Source organism: Leishmania infantum, chromosome 30, assembly GCF_000002875.2.
Source record: "Leishmania infantum JPCM5 genome chromosome 30".
In the NCBI taxonomy this organism is placed as follows: domain Eukaryota; phylum Euglenozoa; class Kinetoplastea; order Trypanosomatida; family Trypanosomatidae; genus Leishmania; species Leishmania infantum.
In genome coordinates, this window is record NC_009414.2 from 26,042 (window position 1) to 50,502 (window position 24,461).

The window sequence follows — 24,461 nt, forward strand, 5'->3', positions numbered from 1 at the left end:
GTGGCGGAAGAACCAGACTGGTGCACGGGAGACAGAAAGATCGTCTTCACGCCGTTTGGCGGTGTGTCTACGAGGGATCTGGAGCAGCAGCGCTCTTTCATCACACGCACCAACTCTGCGGGTGCGCAGAAACGAGGCCACGTCGTGCCGCTTCCATCAGCGATGCGCACGCCGCCAGCCCGCGCCACCCTCGTCACCCATCCGCCCAGCCTTAAGGACGAAAAACTAACGAGGGAGACCGAAGCTGGAGAAAGTCGTGGCTAGCGGGAGAGCTATACGTGCAAGCTACTCAACAGAGGAAAGGGGACAGAGCAGCGGCTGCTTGGAGCGAAGACATCGAGCCGCATGCAATCCTCCCGCTTCACGTCTATTTCGGCTCTCTGCAGCCCTCGAATCGACCTCAGTTGCCTTTGCCGGTCAGCCGATTGTCTTTCATCGAGAAGGTGGGCGATCCAGTCCACCCGCCACCTTCTCTTCGCGTGCAACGCTCCCTTCCCCTCGTCATGTATTCGGCGACGTGCGATTCGACACGCAACAGCAGGCTCCGTCGCCCACCTGCAACTGAGAGAAGGCCGTGGGGGCCGAGCACTGCCTTCGTCACTTTGCTCAGCCGACGTCACGGGAGCGCGCAACACCGACGCTCCCCCCGTGCCGCACCGCCTTCGTCCATCCAGTGGTGATGGCACGCGCGTATGCGTGTGTGCGTGGCCAAGAACATACAAAACAGAAAACAAAACAAGGCATGCACCCACCCTCCTTTCTCGTTTATAGGAGCAGCGAGGCGGTCCTCTGAACGGCTGTCTCGCGATCCGGGAGAGAGAGAGGATGAGGGGGTGGGAAACAACAAGGCGAACGCCACCCGGCCGCAGCCGTCGCTCGCCCATTTCCTGTGCCGTCGCCTCCTGCCCATGTTAGAAGAGCAACTGCTCTCCGCGACTGAAGCAAGATAGAGAGAGAGAGCGAAGGCGCCATGTCGAAGGGCGGTGGCGGTGAAGCGCGTTTTCCAGCACCGCCAGCCTCGGCTCGCGCTTCTACTCTCGCCCCGCTCCTTTGACGCCACTTTTTTGCCACTCCCTCACTGTCCGTCATCCTCTAGCTACGGTAGCTCTCCAGCTGACGGTCCAACTCCTCACGAGTGATCTGCGGCTCGCGGCTGCGCTGAGGCTTGTTGTTGCGCGACAGGCTACCCTGCTTGTTACCGCCGCGGTTGCCCTGGTTGTTATTGTTCCGACGCCCACTCTCCTGGCGGCGGCGTCCGTCACTGGCGCGTTCCTCGCGCTGGCGACGCCCGTCCACCTCAGCGCGGCGGTGGTCAACACGACCAGCGCGGGTGCCACGCATGCGCAGGCGCAGACGACGCGCCTCGCCGAAGCGTCGGCCCTCCACGCGGCGTCCGTCGCCGCGCCTCGCACGCACCTCTCGGAACCGCTCGCGGCGCTCCTCACGCTCAAAATCTTCAACACGACGGAAGCGATCGCGGACGTTGCGGCGGAAGATGCCACGGTCGCTGAACCGGCGCGAGCGCGGCTCATCGCGGCCACCACGCGCGCGCCGCACCACGCGGCTCACCTGAGCGCCACCACGGCCAAAGCCCTCGATTCGGGTCCGGCGTTCGCTCACGACATAGCGGCGCGGCGCAGCGTAGTCGTCCTCGCCACCGCGACGGCGGTCACGGGCGTCCGCCAGTGCCGAAACGCGACGGCGGTTGCGTTCGTAGAGAGCGCGAAGACGGCGGCGGTCAAAGTCGTCGCGCGGCATGGTTCGCAGGCGACACAGCGATACACAAGCGGGTGCCGTTCCGTCGTATGTCGAAGACCGCAGCACTTTGTCCCGGTGCGCCGTTTTCCCTCCGTGCAGCTGTCGTGGGGACGGTGGCAGAGTAACAAGACGAATCACAAAACGACGGCAACGCTTACGGCACCGGCGGGATGCGAAAAACGCGGTGACGAAGGCCGGCGAAAGAAGGGTGTGGAGAGAGAGAGACAACGCTGGACGAGAGCTGCGCAGGTGCAACGGACGCACAGGCAGCAGGCGTGTCTTAGCCAAGAAAAACGCAAGGAGGGAGAGAGAAGGCGTAACTACTTTGCGTCAACGCAGTGAAGCAGGCGAGTGTGAGGGCAGGGTGAGGCGTTGAGGAAGTTGGCGGAAAGAGAGTGCAGCAACGAAGACGCAGTGATAGAGAGATGGGGCACCATGGCCACAGAGAGAGAGAACAGTGAGGAAGTGCAATGAGGGAGAACTCACGCATGCATGGTGACATACGTCGGCGCACGAAGCAAGCACGCCGCTCGCGCTTCCCCGCGATACCCCTCCCCGCTTCTTCGTCGGTGTCGGCCGACAGAGACACATTCCGCCTCTGAGCAGGGTAGGGAAAGAGCAACGTTTCTTTTTTCTTTCGCCTCTGTTGTGTCCTTCGTTTCTGGTTGACAAAAGTGCAGGTGTACTCACCGATATCGTCGAGCACTCATTAGCGAGTGGGTGAAGCCAATGGTCGGGGAGGGGGCAGGAGCATACGTGTGTGTGTGTGTGTGTGTGTGTGCGTGTGTGAGCCATGGAAACGAAAAACAGGATAAAATTGCACGCAGGTGAGAAGAGGGGAAATCGTGCATTTCCTTTCGTTTTTAGCAGGGGGGCTACGTAGAAGGCGCAGCCTGGACCTGCCATTGCTACATGTGCCCGGTGCGCCAGCGTGGAATGCATCCGCGCCGACAAGCCCTGCGCTTCCTGCAGCCGTCGTCGCAGACGCCTGCGTCAAGTCCCCCAGGGTGACCCCGGGTGCGATCTGCACGGAGACGCGGGTGCGCTCGTCGAGGGAGACCCCCCTCGCCATCGGGTCCGCAGACCGTGAGCATGCGACCGCCCATCCAGACCCGAGCCCGGCACGCGCACACCGAGCGCGACGCGTGGCATCGGGGGGGGGGGGGGTGCAGTGAAGCAGCGCCGCTACAGCGACCACTCGTCGCGTGTGTACTGCCCCATTCGCTCTTGATGGGGTGCGAGAGGTGTGAGCAGTGTGCCCTATATATATATATATATGCGTGTGTGTGTGTGTGTGTGTGCGAGTACTCGCGGCCAGGGTACTTCGGAGTGTGAGGTGTAGGCAAGGGGTCCACAAGCGATTAGAGGAGGCCGGAAAGTGTGCCTCGCGGCTGCGACGGGGACGGAAGCAGAGAGAGATTTGGGGTGAGCACAAGGCGCTACGGACTCCATCTATGCGGCTCTTGAGGGCCACTGCCGTTCGTTTTGGTTTCCACGACTTCTCTTCGTCACAACGGTTGGGGAGTTCACCGCTCAGGCTAACAAATAAAGAAGGTGAAAACATTACTTTAAAAACTGCTGGCATGCATCTACGAATATACCGTCTATGAGCGGGTGCGCGTGCGGGTGTGCGAAGAGAGGCGCAACGGGCGTGAGGGGAGGGGAGGGGAGAAGAGGGCGTCTGTGAGGCGGCACATGAGAAAAATCGCAACTCTGCTATCCCAAGAAAATGAAAAAAGAGCTCGTACTCCGCAGCATCAGCATCACACCCCTTTTCGACCTCCTGATGTCTACGTTTGAAGAGAGCGCGCGTCAGCCGCGGCGCTGGTGGAGCTAGGGCCCCAAGAGTTGTTTGAAAGAGGGCACGAGGAGGTTTTCGAAGAAGATAGGCAAGCGCCAGGCGAGTGCCGTCCACGCACGCGCACAGCAGCAGACTCCGTTTAGTTCACTGCCTTTCTCCCATAAGGCGCTTTCGGTGGCGGATTACTGGAAATGGTGAGCGCGTCGATCGCCCGAAACCTTGTCGGTCCGTTCTGCATCTCTCCATTCGCCAACCCTCCCGCTCCCTCGCGCTGCCTTGTCACGCCGGCTGTTCCACCACCTCCCCCCTCTTGCGCTGCTCGACGTGTGTGGGAGCTCTGGTTTCATTGGTGAACGCTGCCGCGCCGTCTCCCGCTCCCTCCCCAGCTTATTGAGGTACAATCCGGAGCGGTTGCTCATCTAGCTTCCTGAAGAAGTCGTTCAGTTCCCGCTGCCACTGATTCACCTCCGCCTCACTTGGCACCGCCGCGGATGTACGTCGACGAGGGAAGGAGCAGCTGTGACTGCTGATGTCTAAGATGAAGACGCTGTCCTCGGACAGGCCGCCGTCGGTGCCGATGGTGGTGCAGACGGACGGTGAGCGGGAGTTCTGCACCGGCGCCACAAACGGGTTCGACGGAATCAGCGAGGCCAGTCCGTTCGTGCTACGTGGCGGAGTGGCCAAGAGGTGGTCTATCGGAGCAGCGTGCATTTCGTGCGCATCAGCCCCAGCCTCATCCTCCCGCAACCGCTTCATGCAGCCTGGCCGCAGCAGACGCTGGTGCATGGTTGCTGGCTACTCTCTGCCAAACGCGGGTACGTGCCTTCGTATGCACAGAAGTAAAGGGTGCGACGCCACCGACTCTCAAAGTGGCGGAGAAGATGCACAGGGAGAGAGACGATGAGAAGAGAGACCCTCTACTTCCGATGCCTCGTTTGCCTTCTTTTCGTTGTGTTTGTGTCTGTGTGTGGTGGTGGTGGTGGGGAGGACTCCGTTCTCCCAGCCGCAGCGACCGAAACGGCGGCAGGAAAGGCCAGGCTGAGGCGAATGTCAAGAAAAAAATGTGTAAAAATACCAAAATGTCGGAAAGAAGATGTACGCGTTGGTGCACGTCTATATATCTTTATATATATATATGTGTGTGTGTGTATGCGTATGTGTGTATGTATATGTATGTGTGCGCCTGTGCGGGAAGCTCTACTAAATCTCGGATTCAGACTAAGGTCGATGGGGGCAAGTGTGTGTGTGTGTGTGTGTGTGTCTATGTGGGTAGATACCTATCGGTTTATACTGCACGTACGCATGGATGTACAGAGATATATGTGTACGTGCGTAGGGGTGTTTATCTGTTGAACTATGCGCGTGTGCGGGCGTTTGCGTAGCACAGTAAGCGCATGAGAGGTTTCGAGACAGAGAGAGAAGCAGATGAAGTAAATGCACCGCACATTCCTGGGTGCACGTGCGCACGCGTGTTCATGATACCTTTTTGTTTCGCGGGAGCTCCACCGAGCCTGAGGGCGAAGCAGCCGCAAAGAAAGATGCGCCGCGCCTGCCCCCTCCCCTACACGTGCCACGTGCGGTGACGGTCGATGGGGAACGGGAGCGGAGGTAACGGAGAGACCTACACGGCCCCATGGCGAGAACCCTTCATGCGGGCCGTCACTGTCGGAGCTTGCTTCTCCCTCTGGCATTATGATGGCCGTCGCCGCGCGCCGAGAAGCGCAGAGCACACGGCACACGCGTTTCACGGCGGGGCATCGCTTGTTGTTGTGCTCGATGGGTGTGCGTGTGTACGGGAGACAGGTGCACACAAACAAGCACGCGGGGAGGGGGGCGAAGAGAAGCGGGCAATTGCGGTTCCACAAAACGAGGAGACACACAACGAAGAAAGAGGGGAAGGCGAGGGCACGTCAAACAGACATCTGGCCATGGTGCAAACCACCGCGGCATCGACATCCACGCCACCGGCCAATGTGGCAGTGCTGGCTTGATGTGCCACCGATCTCCTCCCCTCCTGCGGCGAAGTCAGCGTACTTTACATCTGAGAAACAACACCCACACACACACACACAGAAACGCCCAGACACATGGCAGTGCGGCGCCTATCGTCCTGAAGACCTGCGACTCTTCTCTCTCACGCCGGCGTGCAGCAGCGAGTTCAGTATCACCTTGCCTTGGCCGTGGCCGGTGAGGAGCACAGGGGCGTCCTTGATGGTACACACACACACGCGCTGGCAATCGAGGAAGGCAACGCGGTGGCCGACGTCGTCGCACAGCGTGTCCAGCAGCAGCAGCTCGCCCGTGGCCCGGACCAGGATGAGGTAATTCTTATACACGGACAGTTGCAGGATGGCGCTTGCTTGCACAAGCGGCACAGCAGCGTGAAGCTTCAGGCTCGTGACGACGAGGGCGGCGTGCTTCACAGAGACGATGTTGTCGACATGCAAACGCACGACGGCCCCCTCGGCGTCCACGCAAAAAAGCATCCCCGACCCATTGCCGGCGGCAGCTACCAGTGGGCAGGGATGCGTATAGGACGTGCGCTCCGCCTTGCGCGAGAGACTCCAGAGCCGGACGCACGCGTCCTTTTCACCAACCGTAAAGGCGAAGCTGCCAAAGAAGCTCACCTCGATGATCCGACCTGCGTGGCCCAGCAGCTGGCACAACGTGGTCTCGCCCCTCTCCACCTCGTAGATGAGCGTGCGACTGTGGTGGCACTGATGGACCGTGACGCCGACGCAGAGCTCGTCAGGGGACACGTAGAGGGCGTAGTCCGCCTCTGGCAGCGCGGTCTTGGGGAGCGCGCGCTTGTCAAGCTGGGTCTTCCCTCCCAGGTAGTAGAAGCCGAGGTGGCTCGCCTCCTGCGGCATAAAAACTACCATATCGGGCCCCACCGCCACCGCGCTCCGCACGCGCCCGACGGTGTGCTCGATCGGTGCCCCGGTGATGAGTGAGTAGAGCCGCAGGTAGTGCGCTGCATCCACCGTCACAAGAAGGGTCCCTGCGCGGTTCGTCGAGACGCTCCGCACCGACTGCGTCGACACCTTGGCGTTTCGCAGAATGTTGGTGGTGCGCTGGCCCTCCTTGACCTGGTCTATAGAGGAGAGTCCTCGCTCCAACGACCACGAATGAACGTCGCCGGTGGTGGTGGTCGCGAACACGTTGGAATCATGCACTGTCACGTGCTGTATGAGGCCCACAGGGGCCGACTCGGCGCCGATGAGGCTTCCCTTATCTGGGTCCCACACGATAATGTAAGGCCCAGAGCGCGCCACCACCTTCGCAGAGTCCTCTGTGAACGTGACGTACTCGATATCCGAGTCCACGCTGAAGGGGCTGCGCAGGGTGCTGCATGCGGCTCCGGCGAGAGTGCGCCACACCTGCAGAATGGTGCCCTGCTGAGTCACATAGTGGGCACCAGTGGCACTCATGCGCAGCCGCACGAGCGGATCGGGCCCAACGTCGATGCGGTGCAGCAGCTCACCGGCGGAGGTCCAGACGTGCAGGTATGTGCCGGCGTACGACACCAAAACGCGGCCGTCGCGGTTACAGCTAACGGTGGTCACGAGGCTGTCGTGTGTAAAGGTGACGTACTCCTTCATCTCTTCATCGTAGAGGCACAGGCAGCAGCGACTGAGCAGCAGTAGACGGTTGCCGCAGAAGAAACCACGCTGGCGAACGCCCTCCTCCATGTCCGGCAGCTCCCGCACAATGCGCTTCTTCAGCACATCAATGAGGCACAGCTGGTTTGTGGCGGTACTGGTGGCCACGAGCAGGGAGCCGAACGTGTCGAGATTCGTCGCCCGCGCCTCAATGCTTATGTCAGCGAAGAGGAAGTTCAGGTTGCTTTCGTAGTCCCAGACAAGCACCTGCGTCTCGCTCGCCACCAGCACGCGTGTGCCGGCTGCGTGAAGTACACCCGTGATGCGCTTCTGCCGCTCAAAGGGCATGTGCAGCTCGGCGATGGGCTTGCCGAGGTCTGAGGTGAACACAAACACGGACTCGTTAGTGGCTGCTACCACACAACCGCCTCTGCAGTGGCAACACGAGCACGCCTCACTCACGCGCGCCGACACCGTGGCGGTGTTCTCCTGGCCATCGTTAAGGGGTCGCAGAAACAGCTGCGGGGTAATGCACTTCGTCGCGGCCTCCGCGGAAGCATACGGCGAGAAGGAGCGGCGCAGGAGCGCCGTCTGGTAGAGGTCGGAGGAGTAGTTCGCCACCTCGCGGAGGCAGCACATGAGAGGGCCCTCGGCCATCACTTGCGGCACAGGCGGACCAACAAGGGAGGCCACCTCACGCAGTAACGTCCGCGCCTGCAGGAGATGCAGAAACGCATCCAGTACGTGCAGCCGGTGCACCGGCCCGCGCCGCAACATGGCGTCCACGAGCAGCGGGTTGCACAGGAGTTGCACTGCCTGCCGCATGTTGCCGTTTTCTATCATCAAAGGCGCCAGGTGCCAAAACGCATGCGGCACCTCCGCACTGTAGGTGATGACGAGTCTGTACAGGTGGGACTCTAGCAACACACTGAGTCGCGGCACGTGCTCGCGGCAGATATCCAAAAAGAGCGTCTTGAGGATCGGGTGGGCGACATGGGCGGTGGCATCTTTGTACCACAGGAAGAGGCCCATGTCCGACAGCATCAGCAAGGCAGAAAGGGTGGTGTGGCGGGGGCACGAGCCCAGTTCCTCGCAGATGTACACCAGCTCCGAGGCCGGCAAAGGGGCCAGAGAAACCAGTACGAGCAGCGTCTCCACAGTGATCTGCGGATGCAGCATCACAGCCTTGTCGTGCAGCGACTGTACTAGCTCCGCGACTGTCGGTGGCAGCGCGCCCTCGATCAGCAGGTGCGCCTCGTACTCGGATTCAACGTCGCTCCCGGTGTTCAAGAGGTGGTGCGCATACGACGAAGCCAGGCGCGGGTATAGCACCGTCAGAGCCTCTTCCTTCTGCAGGTAGCTCTTCTCTGACATGCCGAGGGCCCCGCGTGACTTGAGCTCAGACATGTCCATCCCGGGCAGCACCACGTTTCTCTCCTTCAGATACGTCTTGAAGAGCTGCAGCGAGTTTATGTCCGCCATGGGCGGGCACAAGCACTCGAAAGGCTGCGGCATGCGCTTACGCAGCAGCGGGAGCACCGGGCTCTCGGTGTCGAGAGACACCACGATACGGACCGCCTGGGGGAGGATATGCGGCAGCCACGCTGCCAGTATGCTGCAGTGGCACCCACATGTGTCGAGCAGGTCGATGCGGCCCAGCAACAGAGCTACCGTTGGTCCGGCGTAGGTGCGGATCGCATCCCGCACACCCTCCGCCAGTGCATCAACGCTGGTGAACCAAAGGGTGCTCCCAGGCGCGAAGAGGTGAAGAAGGCGGTACAAAAACACGGCAACGCTGCAGTGATCGACGTCCACGACGTGGCACACCACGCGCGCCGGCACCTCGCCACCCACGCTGGGCCGCCCCTCCCACAGCAGACTCGCCACGTTGCACAGGATGCTGCTCTTGCCAATGCAGCCGGCGCCGTAGAGAATGAATGGGGAGCTACTGTCTCGGTAGGGGCCAGAGACGTACCCCAGCACGAGCGCCGTCTTTTTGGGGTGAAAGCGGCCACACAGCACAAAGCCGCGCACCATATCGATCTCGTCGGCGTTGGTGTAGAAGAGCTGCGACGCCTCGAGGCCCTGCACCTCGTCCGCGTGCACGACGGCTGGCGTACTCCCGTCCACCGCGGGTTCCCGGAACGTCATCTGAAGGGAGGTGAAGAGGTCGCTCTGCCAGCGCACCACTCGGTTTCTCGGTGTCATCACCGCCGCCGGCACGGTCACCGTCGCCGTGAGGGACTCGTAACACGCGGCTCCGGCGAAGCCCGCACTGCGCAGCCACTGGCTTGCCGGAACCACGTCGTTGACGCCGCCCGACACCTCCCATGACATCGGCGTGTAGCAGAAGAAGGAGCGCGACGCACGGTAGACGCGGGGCCGCAGTTTTCCCATCTTGTCACGCAGTGGGAGTTGGGACGGCGGCTTCTGGCACAGCACCTGTGCCAGCGCAGACAGCTGTGGCTTCGAGAACGGCTCGGCGCCGAGGAGGGCAACGCACCACGTCAGTTGATGGTTGAAAGCGTCCTGGCACCGCGCCAGCTTGGACTCGACCTGCTCCGCCGAGTCCCCTTCGCTGAGGGTGAGGGCCGCCACGCGGACTCGCGCTGCGGCCATGTACTTGTTCACCGCAGGCAGGCACTTCTCGCAGTATTCTTGCACCGCCTCGCGGGCGCCAAGAGTTAAGAGAAAGACGGTGTGCCACGAGTGAGGGCTGCGCGGTATGCCATATGGCTCGTAGCCGTGCAGCTCCATATCCTCGTTAGCCCGCAGCGTTGTCTGCAGCCGTGTGACCCACTCGTCCGTCACCCCGCAGCCCTCCAGGACGAGGTGAGTGAAGCGCGTGTTTTGCCGGGCCGCCGCCCACACTCGGCGAATAGATGGTGTGGAAAGGAGGTTGCCGGCGACGTCGACACTGCGCAGACTCGGGTGGGCGTCGGTGATAATGTCTGCCAGGAGACTCATGCATGTCTCATCAACGCTGTTCTGGGGCAGGCGCACCTCTTCTATGCACCGATGCTGCCGCACGAGCGAGAGCACGGCGAGCACGCCAAGGCGGCCGAGGAAGGTGTGCGAGGCATCGATCAGTCGCATGTGAAGGAGATCCGACGCCATCACCTGAGCCTCGATGTCGCTGTTTGGCTTCACGCCGTGCCGTTGACAGCACTCCATGTAGAGGTCGTGTGCAGCGTTCATGATGCCGAGGAGGAGGACTGTCGAGGATGCAGCCGGGGAAGAGGAGAGGAGCAAGAAGCGCTGCCGACTCGTCACACAAGAGCAGGCGCCGCCCCGAACAGAAAGAAGAGCAAACGCAAACGCGAGAAGGGGAAGCTTGGCGTGGCGAAGAGCGGAGCAGGAGGCGGTGCGCCTGGCCCTCGTGATGACGACTGTGCGAGCGGGCTCTATTGGGCGTGCGGACCAGCGAAGCGGCTGGGCGTGCAGCACAAGGGAAATGAGAGAGAGGGTACCGCTGATGCACTAAGCCCCATCACCGCCAGTCGTTATTCCTGCCCTGTTTCCTTCTCGTTTTCTAGTGTCTCTGGCCCCATGTGAAGGGCAAGACGTGCACATGTGCGCGAAAGGGGGGAGAGGGGAGAGAGAGAGAGAGGGGTCATTCAGTGGAAGCAGTGTGCAGGCAGGTTGGGTCATCGAGAAGCCGGCGCGCACATCATTAAGCCGCCTGCATGACGAGAGAAGGAAAAGCAACTACTCGGCGGTGTGCAGCGGCGCACACCGAGGCAAACGAATACACGCCCACTGTCGTACACGCTGGCGGGGAGGAAGCTACGGCAGCGCAGTCGTGCTCATCTCCCGTGGAGCCAGTGGGCACTAGTGCGACTCGCTGTAGCCTATTAAGGTGATCGCGTCTACTGAGATAACGCTTCGAGATGCGGCGGCGCACGGTCATGTCAGCTCAGCCGCTTGCGTCTGCGACGACGACGAAGCAAAAACAAACCCGCTGCAGCTCTTCAGCGAGTCCGTACGCGACGCTGAGTTGACGTCAGAACAGCAGACGAGTGTCGCGCCGTCGTTGCGCTCATCCAGAGTGCAAGAGGAAGGAAGAACGCCTTTGGGAAACGACCCGCGTAAGGGCCTTGATGGTGCGCTGAGAGATCAGCAAGCCCGCGCCTGCGCACGTTCCAGCAAAATCGTCGCTAGGATCTGCCATGCGCAGCATGGCCCAAACTCCGCCGCGGCGCTTCAGGAGAGCGTCAGCGACAGGGACTGCTGCAGATCTACGAGCTCTGGGAAAGGATAAGGTAGGCTGCTGCGTGTTATGGTGAGCGTCGCGAGGAAGCGCAGCGAACGGGTAAAGTCCAGGTTTGTGTGCAGGTGCTCGCAGTACGAAAGTGATAGGACAGACAGGAGCGGTGTGTGCTGCACCAGAACCGCCATTTCGACGGCCGTTACGTTTGTGTGGTCCAGGCAGAGCTGCTCCAGGCTGTGCGCGCCGCACAGCCAGCGAATGTTTGGCACCGTGCCGTAGGAGAGGTGGAGGTGCTTGACGGAGCCCAGCACCTGCGTCGGCGGCGGGTCGTCACGAGGCCAGCGCATGTGCGCAAAGTAGCCGGTTTGGAGGTGCAAGGTGGGCTGCGTTATGAACGTCGCGAACTCAGTGGGGAGAAACACGTTGCCCGACAGGTCCACTATCCGCAGCGTCGCGAGGGTGCCGAGCTGTGCCACGAGCATGAGCCGCTCGCAGCTGGAAGCGCGCAGTATTCGAAGGGAGGCGGCACAGGCGAGGGGCTCAAGGCTGGACAAGTGTGGACAGGAAGACACGTCAAGGGTGGTAAGGAGAGGAAGCTGCGCCAAAATGCGGAGCTCCGCGTCGCGGATCAGTGTCTGGGACAGCTGCACCTCCTGCAGGTGCTGGAGCTGACTAAGCGGTTTCAAGCACTCCACACAACACTTACTCGCCGTGACGCGGCGCAAGAGAGGCGCGTACTTAGCCACAGCCAGAGAGCCATGCACGCTCGGAGAAGGCAGTAGAACAAGGTCCTGCAGCCCCGAAAGGGCAGAAAAGACGCGGCCAGTGCTGCGCCTGTGGGCTGAGACGCAGGTGCTGAGACGATGCCGCGACGTCAAGGCGGTTACCTGCACGGGCGTGCCTTCCCAGGCGGACAGCAGCGAGTCCAGCACGAGGCTGTCTAGGTCCGTCACGTGCACCGCCACACCCGCGGGCCCGAAGAGGCGGAAAAGTAGCTGTGTGTGCCACGTCACGAGCCACGGCGGCACGCGGTGGTGAAACTCGTTGAGAGTGATGCCCATGCGGTCCACCCGTACAGTGCACACGCAGCCGCTCTTCTGCTCGTAGGAGGGAAGGTAGTGTACACTTCTCTCGTGAGCGGCCTGCCGCGTGCGGGAGGGGGAGCTTATCACGGCCGCGAACGCTGCAGGGCTCGCTGCGCACCACGCCCACACGACGCCGCTGTCATGGCCCCGTGCGACGTACTCCGAGATGGCGCAGATTCCCTGCGTGTCCATCGTCTCTGCGCACTCACCGTCACCGCATGATGCGCACCAACAAGGAATCAACGGCGCGCTTCGTGCTTGCGCACCCCTCTACAAAGACACAAGGAAGGGCAACTAAGAGAGATGCGGACGGGAAGGGGGAGAGTGGGGAGAGAGGGGGGGGGCGTCGTTTGAGTGTACGAGTTCGTATGTGTGTATGTGTATGGGTGGATGCGTGCTATGATGCGCAGACAGTGTCAGGCGGCCGGCGTAGCGCATTCTCTGAGGCACATGCACACGAATTGGCGGAGAGCAAACACAGAACGGAGAGATACGGAGAGATACGATGAGGTCGCTCTTTTCGCCTAGTGGAGGCGGGCCACATGCCGCGGGGTACAGCGGCGATGGTGAACAGAGACAGCGCGCAGAGTCGCCTCCGAGAGAAACCCACTCGGTGCCGATATGCAACACGAAAGAGCACAACTCTTCGCACGGCTGTGCACTCAAGCCCACCAGCGACTCGCACAGCACGCACGGGCAGTGTAACTTCGAAAACAGCGACCAAAGCATCCAAACCCCCGACGGGGCAGGCAGGTAGCTGCTCCAGCAACCGCAATATGCGCGGCAGTGACGCGAGTGCCGACACTCCGTCATCCGCGCATCACCGCGTAGAGAAGAATAAAAGTGTCTTTGCTGTCTATCTGCGCTGTATCTCTTGCTATCTACTAGCGTCGTGTTGCAGAGCCCCAAAAGCGCCGCGCATTCGTCCTGTCCCCGAGTGATGCGTGTGGGCGTGCTGGTGCACTTTCATAGCATAGGCCGCAGCCTCTCCTCCTTTCACAGGCACACATACTGGCTAGCCACTCGCCTGCGCACATACCCACCAACGGCGATGCACATCAGACGAGAGCCAAAAACGATACGCGAGAAGGACGACGGCAAGGGGAGGAGCAACCACGCGTGAGAGCCTGAAGGGAGACCGAGAAGGGGGGCCCACAGGCGGGGCAGGGCGAGAGGAAAGAAAGACACGGAGGCCGCAAACGCCCGAGCCAGCCTCAGCTGGCAACAGGGGGAAATAAGCTCCACACAAGCACCCACATACATAGGAATGAGGGATGCACAAACATAAAACAAAAGCGTGGCGTCACCTGCCTCACTATCACCGCAGATGGGCCAATGCAGCATTAGACCCATGAACGCAGACAGCGCAAGGCCGCAATTCACGACTCGCACCCCGGCAGCGCGGCCACCACCGACCTGCCACAGTGCATGCGACCAGCCCACGAGTCGGCTGGAGGAAAGAGGCGACAAAAGATAGAACACTCAAATTGGGTTTTACGTCTTGCCAACGTGTGTCCGCTTCACCGCCGCACAGCATTAGTTAAACACCGCGCTGACCTCCTTCCCCCCTCCCCCGCCCGGCCCCGTCACAGGCCACCATCCGCGTGGTGCGAAGCAGCCCTCGACATGTGCAACAGCAATGCGCCGACTCGGCCATCTGAGAGCCCGGCCCCTGCCTCAAACTCTGGCCACTCACCTGCTTCGCATGTCGCCTCGCAGCCGCACCCTATCATGCTGGTCTCCATGTGGTGAATCCCCGTCGGGGCGGCTCAGGCCTCCGAGCACCAGTGGCCAAAGTGTGAGGGCCGGGGGCGGGGTACATGCGACTTGGGCCGGTACTCCGTCCAGCACGTGAACGGCACAAACCCGTGCACTGTCGCAGGTTGCCGCAACGCAACGCCATCCAGGACCTGGCCACCAGCACCAGTAGAGAAACATCGCGCGGGCCTTCCCTACGTCACAGACACTTGCCCCTATCACCACCAGAGGTGGCTCGACATTGGCTGGGTTAGGGGGAGGGGGGGGGGCCTGGCCTCCCCACCCCGAGTGGAAGTGCACGGGGCCCTGGATGCCACGCACTGAGCAGTGTGCCTCATCGCTAGGGAAGCACGAAGGCTGAATGAAAAGAATGAAGGGGCCCCCCGACCCGCGTCTGTGCACGACTTGGGTGCAGAACGCGGCAAGGGAAGAGGATGAAAGCAACGCACACGTGAAGCGGCTGCGTGGCTGTCCTCCTCGCAGCAATGGCGACCTCTATCGCTGGGCGAGGAGGAAAAGAGTCCGCTAGAGCACTGGCAAGCACCGGGGAAGGTTCGTCGCGTCAAGAGCGACAACGGGAACGGGCGAGGCAGCGTGAGGAAGAAAAGAAGGGGGTGGTGGACCAAGGAGAAAGTCTCCGCGTGGAACGTGAGACCGGCCACTTGTGTGGCCTTGCTGCTGCGCATGGCTCCGCCTGGCACGCACTAGAAATAAAGGAAGAAGAAGCGAATCGCCGAGTCTGCCCGAGGCAACTACGGAGTGGCGCGTACAGGAATGTGACAGCAAGCTGCCCGGCGCCTGCATCACGGACACACATCCCTGCCCTCACCTTCCGACGGCTTAAAGGTGCGACGCGACGGCTCCTGGCACACCCATCTTGTCGAACATCAACTCCCTCTGCTGGCGTGCCTTCAGCGCCGCGGCGCTCTCGTTCTCCCGCGGAGGCGACGGCAGCAACTTTCCAGGGTTGCAGATGTTCTTTGGGTCCACTTTCTTCTTCACAGCAAAGAGGAGGTCTATCGCATTAGGCCCCATGTAGCGGCTCATCCACGGCACGTGCTCGTAGCCGATGCCGTGGTGGTGGGTGAGGTTTCCGGTGTGCGCCAGCATCGCCTCCGTCGCGCGCTTCTTGATGGCGAGGAATATCTTCATGTCCATGTCGTCCTTTTGTGCGCTCGCGAAGGTGAAGTAGAGGCAGCAGCCGTACCTGTACTGGTGGGCCGTGTGACATCCAATCCAGCCGCGGTGTCCGTGTTCCTTCCACACCTGCCGCACAGCGGCCTTCACTGCGCGCCAGCACGGGATCGCCTGCGAATAGAGAACACTCGTCTCGAAGACGTCCGCCCAGTGCGAGAGAGACAGGGCGAAGTCGCGTATGTAGGGCAGGTCGTACTTCTTATCCTGCCACGTGTCACCCGCGCCGCGGCCGATACCGACGCCACCGTACTGCTTGAAGACTGCAGCCGTCTCGCTGCGCTGGAACTTGACGCGATCCGGCGTTCCCTCAAAGCCAACAATCACTAGGCTTATGCGGCGCAGGCTCCAGCCGCGGTACCTCTCAAGGAAGGACTTGACACCCGTACTCACCAGGCGCTGAAGGAAGCTGTGTTTGGTGGTGCTCATCGCCATACTCATACGAAAATCGTCCTCGTCGTACAGGCGCATCGTGCACGGAAGAATTCCTTTGGCGGTGCACGTGTAGAAGGCGCTGAAACCAGCCTCGAAAGTGGGGAACAGGTAGCCTTCGTATAGCTTCTTCTCCGGGATGGTTTCCAGCTTGATGGTGGCCTCCGTAATGATGCCGAAGGCGCCTTCGGAGCCGATGAAGAGCCCGTTCAGGTCCACGCCACACGTGCGGGACGTGGTCGGGGTTTCGATGATGCCCGTCGGCGTTGCCACCTTCACAGCCACCACCATGTCTTCAATGTCGCCGTACTGGTTCGACATGGCCCCGCTGCCACGTGCACCAATCCATCCGCCGAGGGTTGAGTACATGTAGCTGTCGGGGTCGTGGCCGAGCATGAAGCCGTGGCGGAACAACTGCTCGTCCAGGTCGGGGCCAAGCACACCGGTTTCAAAGGTGGCCAGACGCGACTCGCGGTCAATCGATATCATGCGATTCATGCGGCGCATGTCCACGGAGACGATCATGCGGGCACGCTCGAAGGGGTCTGCTTCGACGCCGCCCGTCACGTTGGTGCCGCCACCGAAAGGAATAACGACCACGTTGTGCTTGTGCGCCAGTCCCATAATCTCGGCGCAGTCCTTGTGGCTGTTCGGCAACAGAATGCAGTCTGGAGCGTGCTCGACCATGCCCTTGCGCACACGCCACAGGTCGCGGTAGTTTTTGCCCACGATGTGGCACAGGCGGCTCTTGCCGTCAGGGCGAATTTGACTCTTCTCCAGCACCGCGGAGATGTCTTTCATGAAGGCCTCGTTGATGTTCGGCTTGTTGAGCCTTGCAAGCGCCTGCTCGAGCGGGATGCTCGGCGACAGCGGCGGGATCTCCTTTGGACCTACTCCGCCGCTGACCTCCTGGTAGAGGAACTCGAGCAAGTTTTTGATGGGCTTGCCATCCACGTGGCGCACCCAGAGCGGGTTCTCGCTGTCGATCTGCATCTGGACACCCTCGACACCCCACCCATTCCACTTGAGGCGATCATACACCTCCGCCTGGGTGGGCGCCTGCGCCTCGTCAGCGGGCATATTGTCTTACGTTTTTATCGCTTCTTCTTGTCGCCTCGGGCTGTGCACGTCGCGCAACCACCCTCTTCTGCTGGGCTCGCGAGAACGTGCTCGTGAATCGGGGAGCAGGTGGGCACGTGACTTAGGATGTCTGCTCCGTGGAGAGAGTGGGCGAAGAGGGGAGTGAGTGAGGGTGCAGGCGAGTGCAGTCGTCAGTCCGGCTGCGGTGTGCGTCTCAGTGCACTCTACCCTTCTCGTGTCGCGGGGACAGGCAGCACAAGTCAAGGCGAAAAGAAGGGGTCAGGGATAGAGTGGACACCGCAGACACAAGAGAACCAAACAAGCAGAGATGATGATGGTGCGAATAATTCTATCAGCTGGAGACAGGCACACGGCAGAGACTCGCGGCGACACAGATATCAGCAGGAGAACGAAGTACGGTGCGGCACAAGGCAGAGAAAAATAGCGGAGGGGAGCACAGAGAGGGAGAAGAGACGCATGGGGCGCATGCAGCGAAAAAGAAGGGCCGGCGTGCGACGTCGGAGACGACGCTGGAACAGAACCACGACGCGGTCAGCGCCCACACACACGCCATGCGATGCAGCTCTCGCATTCGCGCATGCGCACGCACACAGACGGCAGATGCTTGGAGAAGTGCAGTCACCTAATTATGCTATAAGCGAGCGCGCAACAGAATACGAGGCGGCGCGCGCACACAGGCAGACGCGCACGTGAGCAGAGGAGCTGCAGTTGTTTCACTTTCTTTGTTCGCCGCGCGGGCAATGCCGTAACGAAGCAGCGCTCACGCCATACCACCCACCCACCCGCTCTGCCCTTAGCAGCTCAGTACTTTCCGCGGTAGCAGAAAAGGCGGAGCACGGCCATGGTTGCCTCATAGCGCCACCCTCGCGGTGCGCCATCCTCGGGCGCGTACGTCACCATGTCGCGCTGCTGCATCGTGGACAGGCATTGGCGCAGCTGGCGAATCTTCTCGAGCGACTCCGTCGGAGCGGCGCGCTTCAGCATCTCCTCTTCGAGCGCGTTGAGACAGAAGAGCGTCATGTTGTGGTTGAAGCCGAAAAAAGAGGCCGTCTTACACCGACGTTTTGCATCGTGCGACGTGGCGTCGTGGCGGAGCAGCGGAAACAAAATGTCCTCGCGGATGGTGGAGGACCCGTTGAGGAGCATGGCGACGCGGTCGATCCCCATCCCCCACCCCGCCGTTGGGGGCAGCCCGACCTGCAGCGCCTTGAGAAACGTTTCGTCCAGCGCCATCGCCTCGTCGTCGCCGGTTTGCCTGTCCAGCAGCTGCTGCTGAAAGCGGTAGTACTGCTCCTGCGGGTCATTCAGCTCGCTGTACGCGTTGCAGTACTCGGTGCCATTGATGAATAGCTCGAAACGAGCCGACAGCCCCGGCCGCGTGCGCTGCTCCATCGCCAGCGGGCTCATGAACAGCGGATGGTCCGTCACGAACGTCGGCTCCACCACGCGATCAGTGATGAAGTAGTCGATGAGCTTGTCGAACATCTTGGCAGCCGTGCGCACCGACGGCAGCGGGATGTTGTAGCGGAGCATGATGGCAGACATGTATGCCAGTCCACGCGGCGTACTCAGCTCTGTCGGGGGCGGCAGCTCGACGCCGGCCGCCTCCTGCACTGCGTCGTACGCGTTGACGCGGCGAAACGGCTGCGCAAGGTCGATTTCCACCGGCTTCTTTTCCACGCACGACGTCACAGTGATTTTGGTGGTGCCGTTCGCCGCGAGCGCCAAGTGGCGCAGGATCTCTTCCGTCATGGTCATCAGATCCTTGTAGGTGTGATAGGCGGCGTAGAACTCGCACGTGGTGAATTCGGGGTTGTGGCTGCGGTCGGCGTCCTCGTTCCGGAAGACGCGGCCGATCTCGTACACGCGCTCCATGCCGCCCACAACGCACTGTTTCAGGTGAAGCTCTGGGGCCACCCGAAGGAAGAGATCCGCGTCGTTGGCGTTGTGGTGCGTGACAAACGGCTTCGCGTTGGCACCTGAGGCGACGGAGTGCAGCACCGGCGTCTCCACCTCGACGAAGCTGCGCGCGTCGAGAAAGTCGCGCAGAGCGCGCGTGATGGCGTGGCGCTTGCGGAAACGCTGCACGACGGACGGGCTGGACATCATGTCGACAAAGCGGTAGCGGTATTTGATGCCGGTGTCCGTGAGCGGCACGAAGCCCTTCAGGTCGGGGCACAGCGCCTGGTCTGTGCAGACGTACGGTGCCAAGATGGAGGCCTCCGTCGCGTAGAGGGAGAGCTCTCCTTTCGCGGTGCGACCCGGCACGCCGGTGGCACCGAGGATGTCGCCCGTGTGCAGTGTACTAGCAAAGGCACGCAGGTCAGCCTTGGTGAAGGACTCGTTCACCTGCCGCAGCACCTGCAGTTGGGCTTCGCCGCTGCGGATGGTGATGAAAAGAATACCACCCATGTCGCGGATGCTCACGATGCGGCCCCCGACGCGCACACTAGGTGCCTCGCTGCACCGCTGATCGGCTCTGATGTAGTCATACTTTTCTCGGAACTCCGCGAGCGGCGTGACGGCGTCGAATGGCTGATACGCGTTCGGGAAGTCAAGAATGGTACGCGGCGGTGGAAGAGAGGCACCAGCCGGTGCGGTGTTGGTCGCGACTCCGGCGCGCTGGCTTCTCGAGGCTTGAAGAGTGGCGGGGACAACGGATGAGGCAGGGGCCCGATCGCGCCCCTTCCGCCTCCGCTCTTTGCTCCTCGGCGCCTCGCTCTCGGCGGCGGCGGCAGCGTGGGAACCCGGTGCTGACATTGGAGGAGAGGCAGAGGCGCTGGAGGCGGCCCCCTCCGCCGGCGGTGGCACAGTGTCGGCAGTCGTCGATGCTCCCTGGCGGACGACGGCAGATGTTCTCCGGTATTGTAAGGTTAAAGAGGTGAGCGGCAGCAGTGCCGCTGTCAGTGCTTTAGGGGCACGGTACATCACCGCACTCACCGAAGACGGACCGAGTCGACGAGGACGCAGAGAGAAAAAAAATCAGGGAGGGGTGAAAGAACCTGCGCAGCCGCGAAGCGCGACCCGGAAACGTGAGCATGCACACACAGAGCAGGAGCGGGGATTGGCCGAATGCGTAAGAAGAGCCAGCAGGTGGCCGAGTGCAGCCGTGTGACGGATGGCAGGTGGGCCGTGTGGTTCCGAGGACAAGAAAAGAGGCGAAGACGATGAGCGCGCACAGAGAGTCGGTGTTGGCGAGAGCGACGTGAGCCAAGCCATGCAAGCAGGACAAGAGAAGCGGTACGTCTCTCTCACTCTCTCACGCACGCGCAAGGGTGCATAAATGTCTAAGCGCGCGCGTACGTGCGTGTGCGCCGAGGTGATGCAAAGATGGCGCTTACTTGCCCTTCTCATCTCCTGTGAGGCGCGTGGGCGGCAAGCGGCATTGCGCCACGCCTCCCCGCCCCCTTCCCTCGTACCCCTGAGGCATGTCCTCCCATGGCGATGAACGGCACCCTCGAGTGGAGAGGAGGGACGAGCATCCGCAGCCACAGAGACGCGCGCGCACAGAGAGAGCGCGTGCGCCACATCCATCCTCTTCGCAGGTGGGTTCGTGTGTGCGGTGGGGGGGAGGGGGAGGGGGGCCTCAGGGAGTTTGCCTGTTTTTTTTCTTCCGCAGGGAGAGGTTCACTTCTCAGCTCGGCGGTGAGGGCGGAGCTTCGTCCCCTCGTGTCTCCGTCGCAGAATCCATAGTGAATAGCGTACGGTACCCTAAGCAGAGGTGCGCACAAACAACCTCGTCAACGTCCTGTGCCCGACAAAAATGCACCGCAGCACGACGCCATCAAGATCACAAGTCGAGAAGTGGCGAGACAATCGAGGCCTCCTCCCACACGGTGTGCGCGCTCGCTGGCATGCACGCTTACAGGCACAGTCATGCAACCATAAACCGACACGCAAACGCAGGGGCCGGACTTGGTGCCCTTTCCCCCTCCCCACACGCACACGCACAGGAAGAACGGCGCCGTCACGACGGGGTGAGAACAAGGGAGAAGGGGCCACCGCAGCGCAGCTCGCACGCAAAGGGAGATGAAGTGAGGAGGACGAAGAAGAGCCCAGCAAGAAAACACCACGCTGCGCTCGGCACCGTTGCCAGCCGCAGCGCTGGCATACACACAAGCAGGCGCACACGCCCACGGGTCACCCGCCATCGCTACAGCTTGTAGTTAAAGAAGTAGAACTTAAAGGAGAGCGTGAGGCCCATGTGGAAGGCCGCCACGAATACCACCAGGCCAATAAACCAGTTCCGCTCCAGCGTCGTCTTCCACATGTGCCACATGTTGATGAGCAAGTAGGCTGTAGACCAGGCGCCGCCGAACATGACGAAGGCCCACTGCGCTGTACTAGACGGGATCATGCAGAGGATAGCCACAAGCTCAAATATGAACATGCTGTAGCCGTACAAGCAGACAGTGTCGGTGAGAGTGGCAGGCAAGTTCTTCCACTGCATAATGCCCCACACAACGGCACCAAAGACGAAGCAGTAGAGGTAGATGACGGCGTACGCGACTGAAGCGACGGAGAAGTCGTACCTCCACGGCTGTGTCGTGTTGTTGTTCTTTGTGTAGGCAATCCTGCTCATGATGTTGCTGACCACCGCCAAGGTCATCCAGAGGGTGGTGCAGATCCAGAAGGGGCCGTACAGATCCGGTTTGCGGGACAGCACCACCCCCGCCTCCTCAAGCGTCGTGTCTTCCGCGATCCCACCAGTCCCGTCAACACCAACAGATTCGTTGAGGTGCCAGTTACGATCCATCAGGAAGTCTGGCGGGTTTATCGGGATGAGCGTGTTGCTGAGGCGCAACAGCAGCTGCCGCGTGTTGATGTCAAAGAATTGCTGGTAGAAGGGGAGCGTCCAGAACTTGCTCGTTGCGGTCGTCTGGGAGGCCGCAGCGGCGTCAGCCCCTGCGGCGGCAGGCCCAGTTGGCGGCAGGGGCGCCATCGTGGTTAGCGGCGGGGTGCCACTGCCATCGCCGGCGTACAACTGCATCGGGGGCACGCCTGCATTGCCGTCCGACAGTTGCTTGGAAACCTCCGTGTACGTGGCAGAGCCGTAGCCGTGGGGGTGATCGCCGGTGTTGCTGAGGGCAGCGGAGGGCGCGGACCCAGCGGGCGGCACGGCGGCGCCGGTAGAGGCGTACGGCTGCTCGCGGAACGGGTCGGCCGAGATGCCGCTCTCGTACGGGTTCGCCATGGCTAATGGACTGTGCGGAGCGCGTGTATGCGATATCGAGCACGTATATCGTTGCAGTGGAGAAAAGGGCAGGGGGGACGCGAAAACACCGCAGCAGCAAAGAAGTGGGTGAGGGCGGTGAGGAGCGTTCAGGAATGCGCAACGGCAAAGGGTCGAGTGCACTCGCTCTCACTCTGGCGGTGGCGATGATGCGTGGAAGTAGTATAAAAATATGAGGAAGCGAGTAAAGGGAAGCAGCGGCGCTGACGGATGGCGCGTGACAGAGTAGTCGGACGAGGAAGTTAGAGGCGAGTCAGGCGGGGGGAGACCACTGAGCATGTGGGAGACGCGCATTCGTGCGCTAGTCCTGTCAGAGGCATAGCGTTGAAGCGAAGAAAGGCGTGTGCATCCCTTCGCCTCTTTCTTCCTGCCTCTCGCTTGACCTCCAGCCGGCTCGATGGCATTCTCTCCGGCGTGAGGATGTCTTTGCTGTGCGCAGGACTCCGCAGGCGTGTATGAGCTCATGGAGGGAGACAGGGGGAGGGGGGCAGAGGGCAGCACCTTCTCGACAGAAGTCACCACAAGGCCACGCGCACACACACGTGCCCACCTACGCCCTCCCCCTCCGACGGGGAGATCACGCGGGAGACGGAGTAGCACGGGCGGTTGATTGTATCTGCTAAATCCATGCACGCAAAAGGTCTGAGATGGCTGGGGCGGAAATACGTCAGTGGTGGCCACAAAACTGTGAAAGACGAGAGAAGAGTGGCAAAGCACTCAACGAGAAGACGAATAAGGAAAGGCGGTGGGCGCAGAGGGCCTGCGCGTACTGAGCGGGAGCGAGAGCCGCCCCTTCTCTCCCCCCCACCCACCCACACGCAGACACACATACAGCCACGCCCAAGAAAACGCAGCGACCGCGCAGCGAAGCGGCACGTAGCGAACTGTCGCTTGAGGGTACAACACACAGCACAGGGCACATGAGGGAGACGCTCCCGTGTGCTGAAGAGGAGAAAACCTTGACGCAGCAGCGTGGCTCCGCGGCCGCCAAGGTGCTTGAGCAATCCCTTCACGAAACAACTGCCCACCCCCTCTCTCTCCCACGCATACACGCAAACGCTGCATCCCTCGTGAAGCGCATTGCCTCCATAAAGTCTATCACCCTCCCCTCCTTTATCGCCTATCAGCGCGCATCGACCACAGTGCACCTCTAAGAGTTCTGCCGCTGCCGCATAATGATAGAGACAACCACCATAGCTGCTGTGAGTGCTACACCAGCGTACAAGACGACGGAGCCGTCGCCTTTGAGGGAGAGGCGCGCAGCGGCCTTCGCCTCGATAGCCTCGTACAGCGCCTTCTCTGTCAGCAGCTTGATGCGCGGGTTGTTGTACCACTCCACCGTCCCGACACTGGTGCGGCTGCTACGGATCGCCTCCGTGAGCGCCTTGGCATTGTCGTCCGACAAGTCGCACGAGGTCAGGTCGAGGGAGTACACGTACCGCATGTGTGGCACCGCCCGCATCAGAGCCTCCCGCCCGACATCGGTGACGGCATCGTTGCAAGCCAGGTCAAGCGCGGTGAAGTGCTTATTGTTCGTTTTCGTAAGAGCCTCTGCAATGGCCGCAAAGCCGACGTCACCCATGTGATTGACAGAAAGGTTGAGCGACTCGATACGCGACGCGCTGGAGAGTATAAAAGCCTCAGCGATGGCTACTGCGCCAAGATCACCGATGTGGTTGTCGCTGAGGTCGAGGGTCCTAAGGCTCGGGTGGCTGCCGAGTATCTCCGCAGCTATGCGCCCGCCCTCATCGCCCAACAAGTTGAAGGCCAGTGAAAGCTCCGTGAGGGTGCGGCAGGCCATCACGCCGTCGCACAGCGTGGGCAGCCCGCGTGGGGTGATGTGGTTCGTAACCACGTTTAGCGTCCTCAACTTGACAGACTGCAGCAACAGCGCGAGAGGGTATAGCGCCTCGTCCTGGATGGCGTTCTCATTCACATCGAGGTAGGTGAGATGCGGACAGTGCTCCCGCAGTGCGTCGAAGAGAAACATCGCACCCTGCGGGCCGATCTTATTGTCTTTGAGATCCAGCGACTCGAGATTCACCATCTTCGAAATGTACCGGCTTACCAGCTCGATGCAGTACTCGGGAGACATGTTGCTGCCGGACAAATCCAGTGATGTCACCCCGGCGGGGTCGACAATGGCGGCCTCGAGCGCCTCCGAGGTGAGCTGCCCATACGTGAGCTCGATCACGGGTTCCTGTGATGATAAGGCGGGCATTTCTCTAGATGGAAGCGGCGGGGGAGAGAGCGGCAGAGCGAGTATGGTGATGTGAGACAGAGCCTA

The 24,461-nt window shown here is 61.4% G+C and overlaps 7 protein-coding genes across 7 annotated transcripts; all 7 read right to left on the reverse strand.

Moving 5' to 3' along the window:
* Window positions 1–1,092: 1,092 nt before the first annotated feature.
* Window positions 1,093–1,758, reverse strand: LINJ_30_0090 (conserved hypothetical protein; the record flags this gene model as incomplete). Its single annotated transcript, XM_001466786.1, has 1 exon — window positions 1,093–1,758. The coding sequence occupies one exon, from the start codon at window positions 1,756–1,758 to the stop codon at window positions 1,093–1,095; it is 666 nt and encodes a 221-aa protein (XP_001466823.1).
* Window positions 1,759–5,661: 3,903 nt separating this feature from the next.
* On the reverse strand, window positions 5,662–10,359 carry LINJ_30_0100 (conserved hypothetical protein; the record flags this gene model as incomplete). Its single annotated transcript, XM_001466787.1, has 1 exon — window positions 5,662–10,359. The coding sequence occupies one exon, from the start codon at window positions 10,357–10,359 to the stop codon at window positions 5,662–5,664; it is 4,698 nt and encodes a 1,565-aa protein (XP_001466824.1).
* Window positions 10,360–11,364: 1,005 nt separating this feature from the next.
* LINJ_30_0110 (conserved hypothetical protein) lies at window positions 11,365–12,648 on the reverse strand (the record flags this gene model as incomplete). Its single annotated transcript, XM_001466788.1, has 1 exon — window positions 11,365–12,648. The coding sequence occupies one exon, from the start codon at window positions 12,646–12,648 to the stop codon at window positions 11,365–11,367; it is 1,284 nt and encodes a 427-aa protein (XP_001466825.1).
* A 2,406-nt stretch (window positions 12,649–15,054) lies between these two features.
* Window positions 15,055–16,920, reverse strand: ADS1 (alkyldihydroxyacetonephosphate synthase; the record flags this gene model as incomplete). The annotated part of the gene is made up of 1 exon (XM_001466789.1): window positions 15,055–16,920. The coding sequence occupies one exon, from the start codon at window positions 16,918–16,920 to the stop codon at window positions 15,055–15,057; it is 1,866 nt and encodes a 621-aa protein (XP_001466826.1).
* Window positions 16,921–17,742: 822 nt separating this feature from the next.
* LINJ_30_0130 (putative lysyl-tRNA synthetase) lies at window positions 17,743–19,353 on the reverse strand (the record flags this gene model as incomplete). The annotated part of the gene is made up of 1 exon (XM_001466790.1): window positions 17,743–19,353. One exon carries the CDS (start codon window positions 19,351–19,353, stop codon window positions 17,743–17,745), a length of 1,611 nt encoding a protein of 536 aa, XP_001466827.1.
* A 1,741-nt stretch (window positions 19,354–21,094) lies between these two features.
* On the reverse strand, window positions 21,095–22,135 carry LINJ_30_0140 (conserved hypothetical protein; the record flags this gene model as incomplete). Its single annotated transcript, XM_001466791.1, has 1 exon — window positions 21,095–22,135. The coding sequence occupies one exon, from the start codon at window positions 22,133–22,135 to the stop codon at window positions 21,095–21,097; it is 1,041 nt and encodes a 346-aa protein (XP_001466828.1).
* Window positions 22,136–23,324: 1,189 nt separating this feature from the next.
* LINJ_30_0150 (putative leucine-rich repeat protein) lies at window positions 23,325–23,975 on the reverse strand (the record flags this gene model as incomplete). The annotated part of the gene is made up of 1 exon (XM_001466792.1): window positions 23,325–23,975. The coding sequence occupies one exon, from the start codon at window positions 23,973–23,975 to the stop codon at window positions 23,325–23,327; it is 651 nt and encodes a 216-aa protein (XP_001466829.1).
* Between the last annotated feature and the right edge of the window lie 486 nt (window positions 23,976–24,461).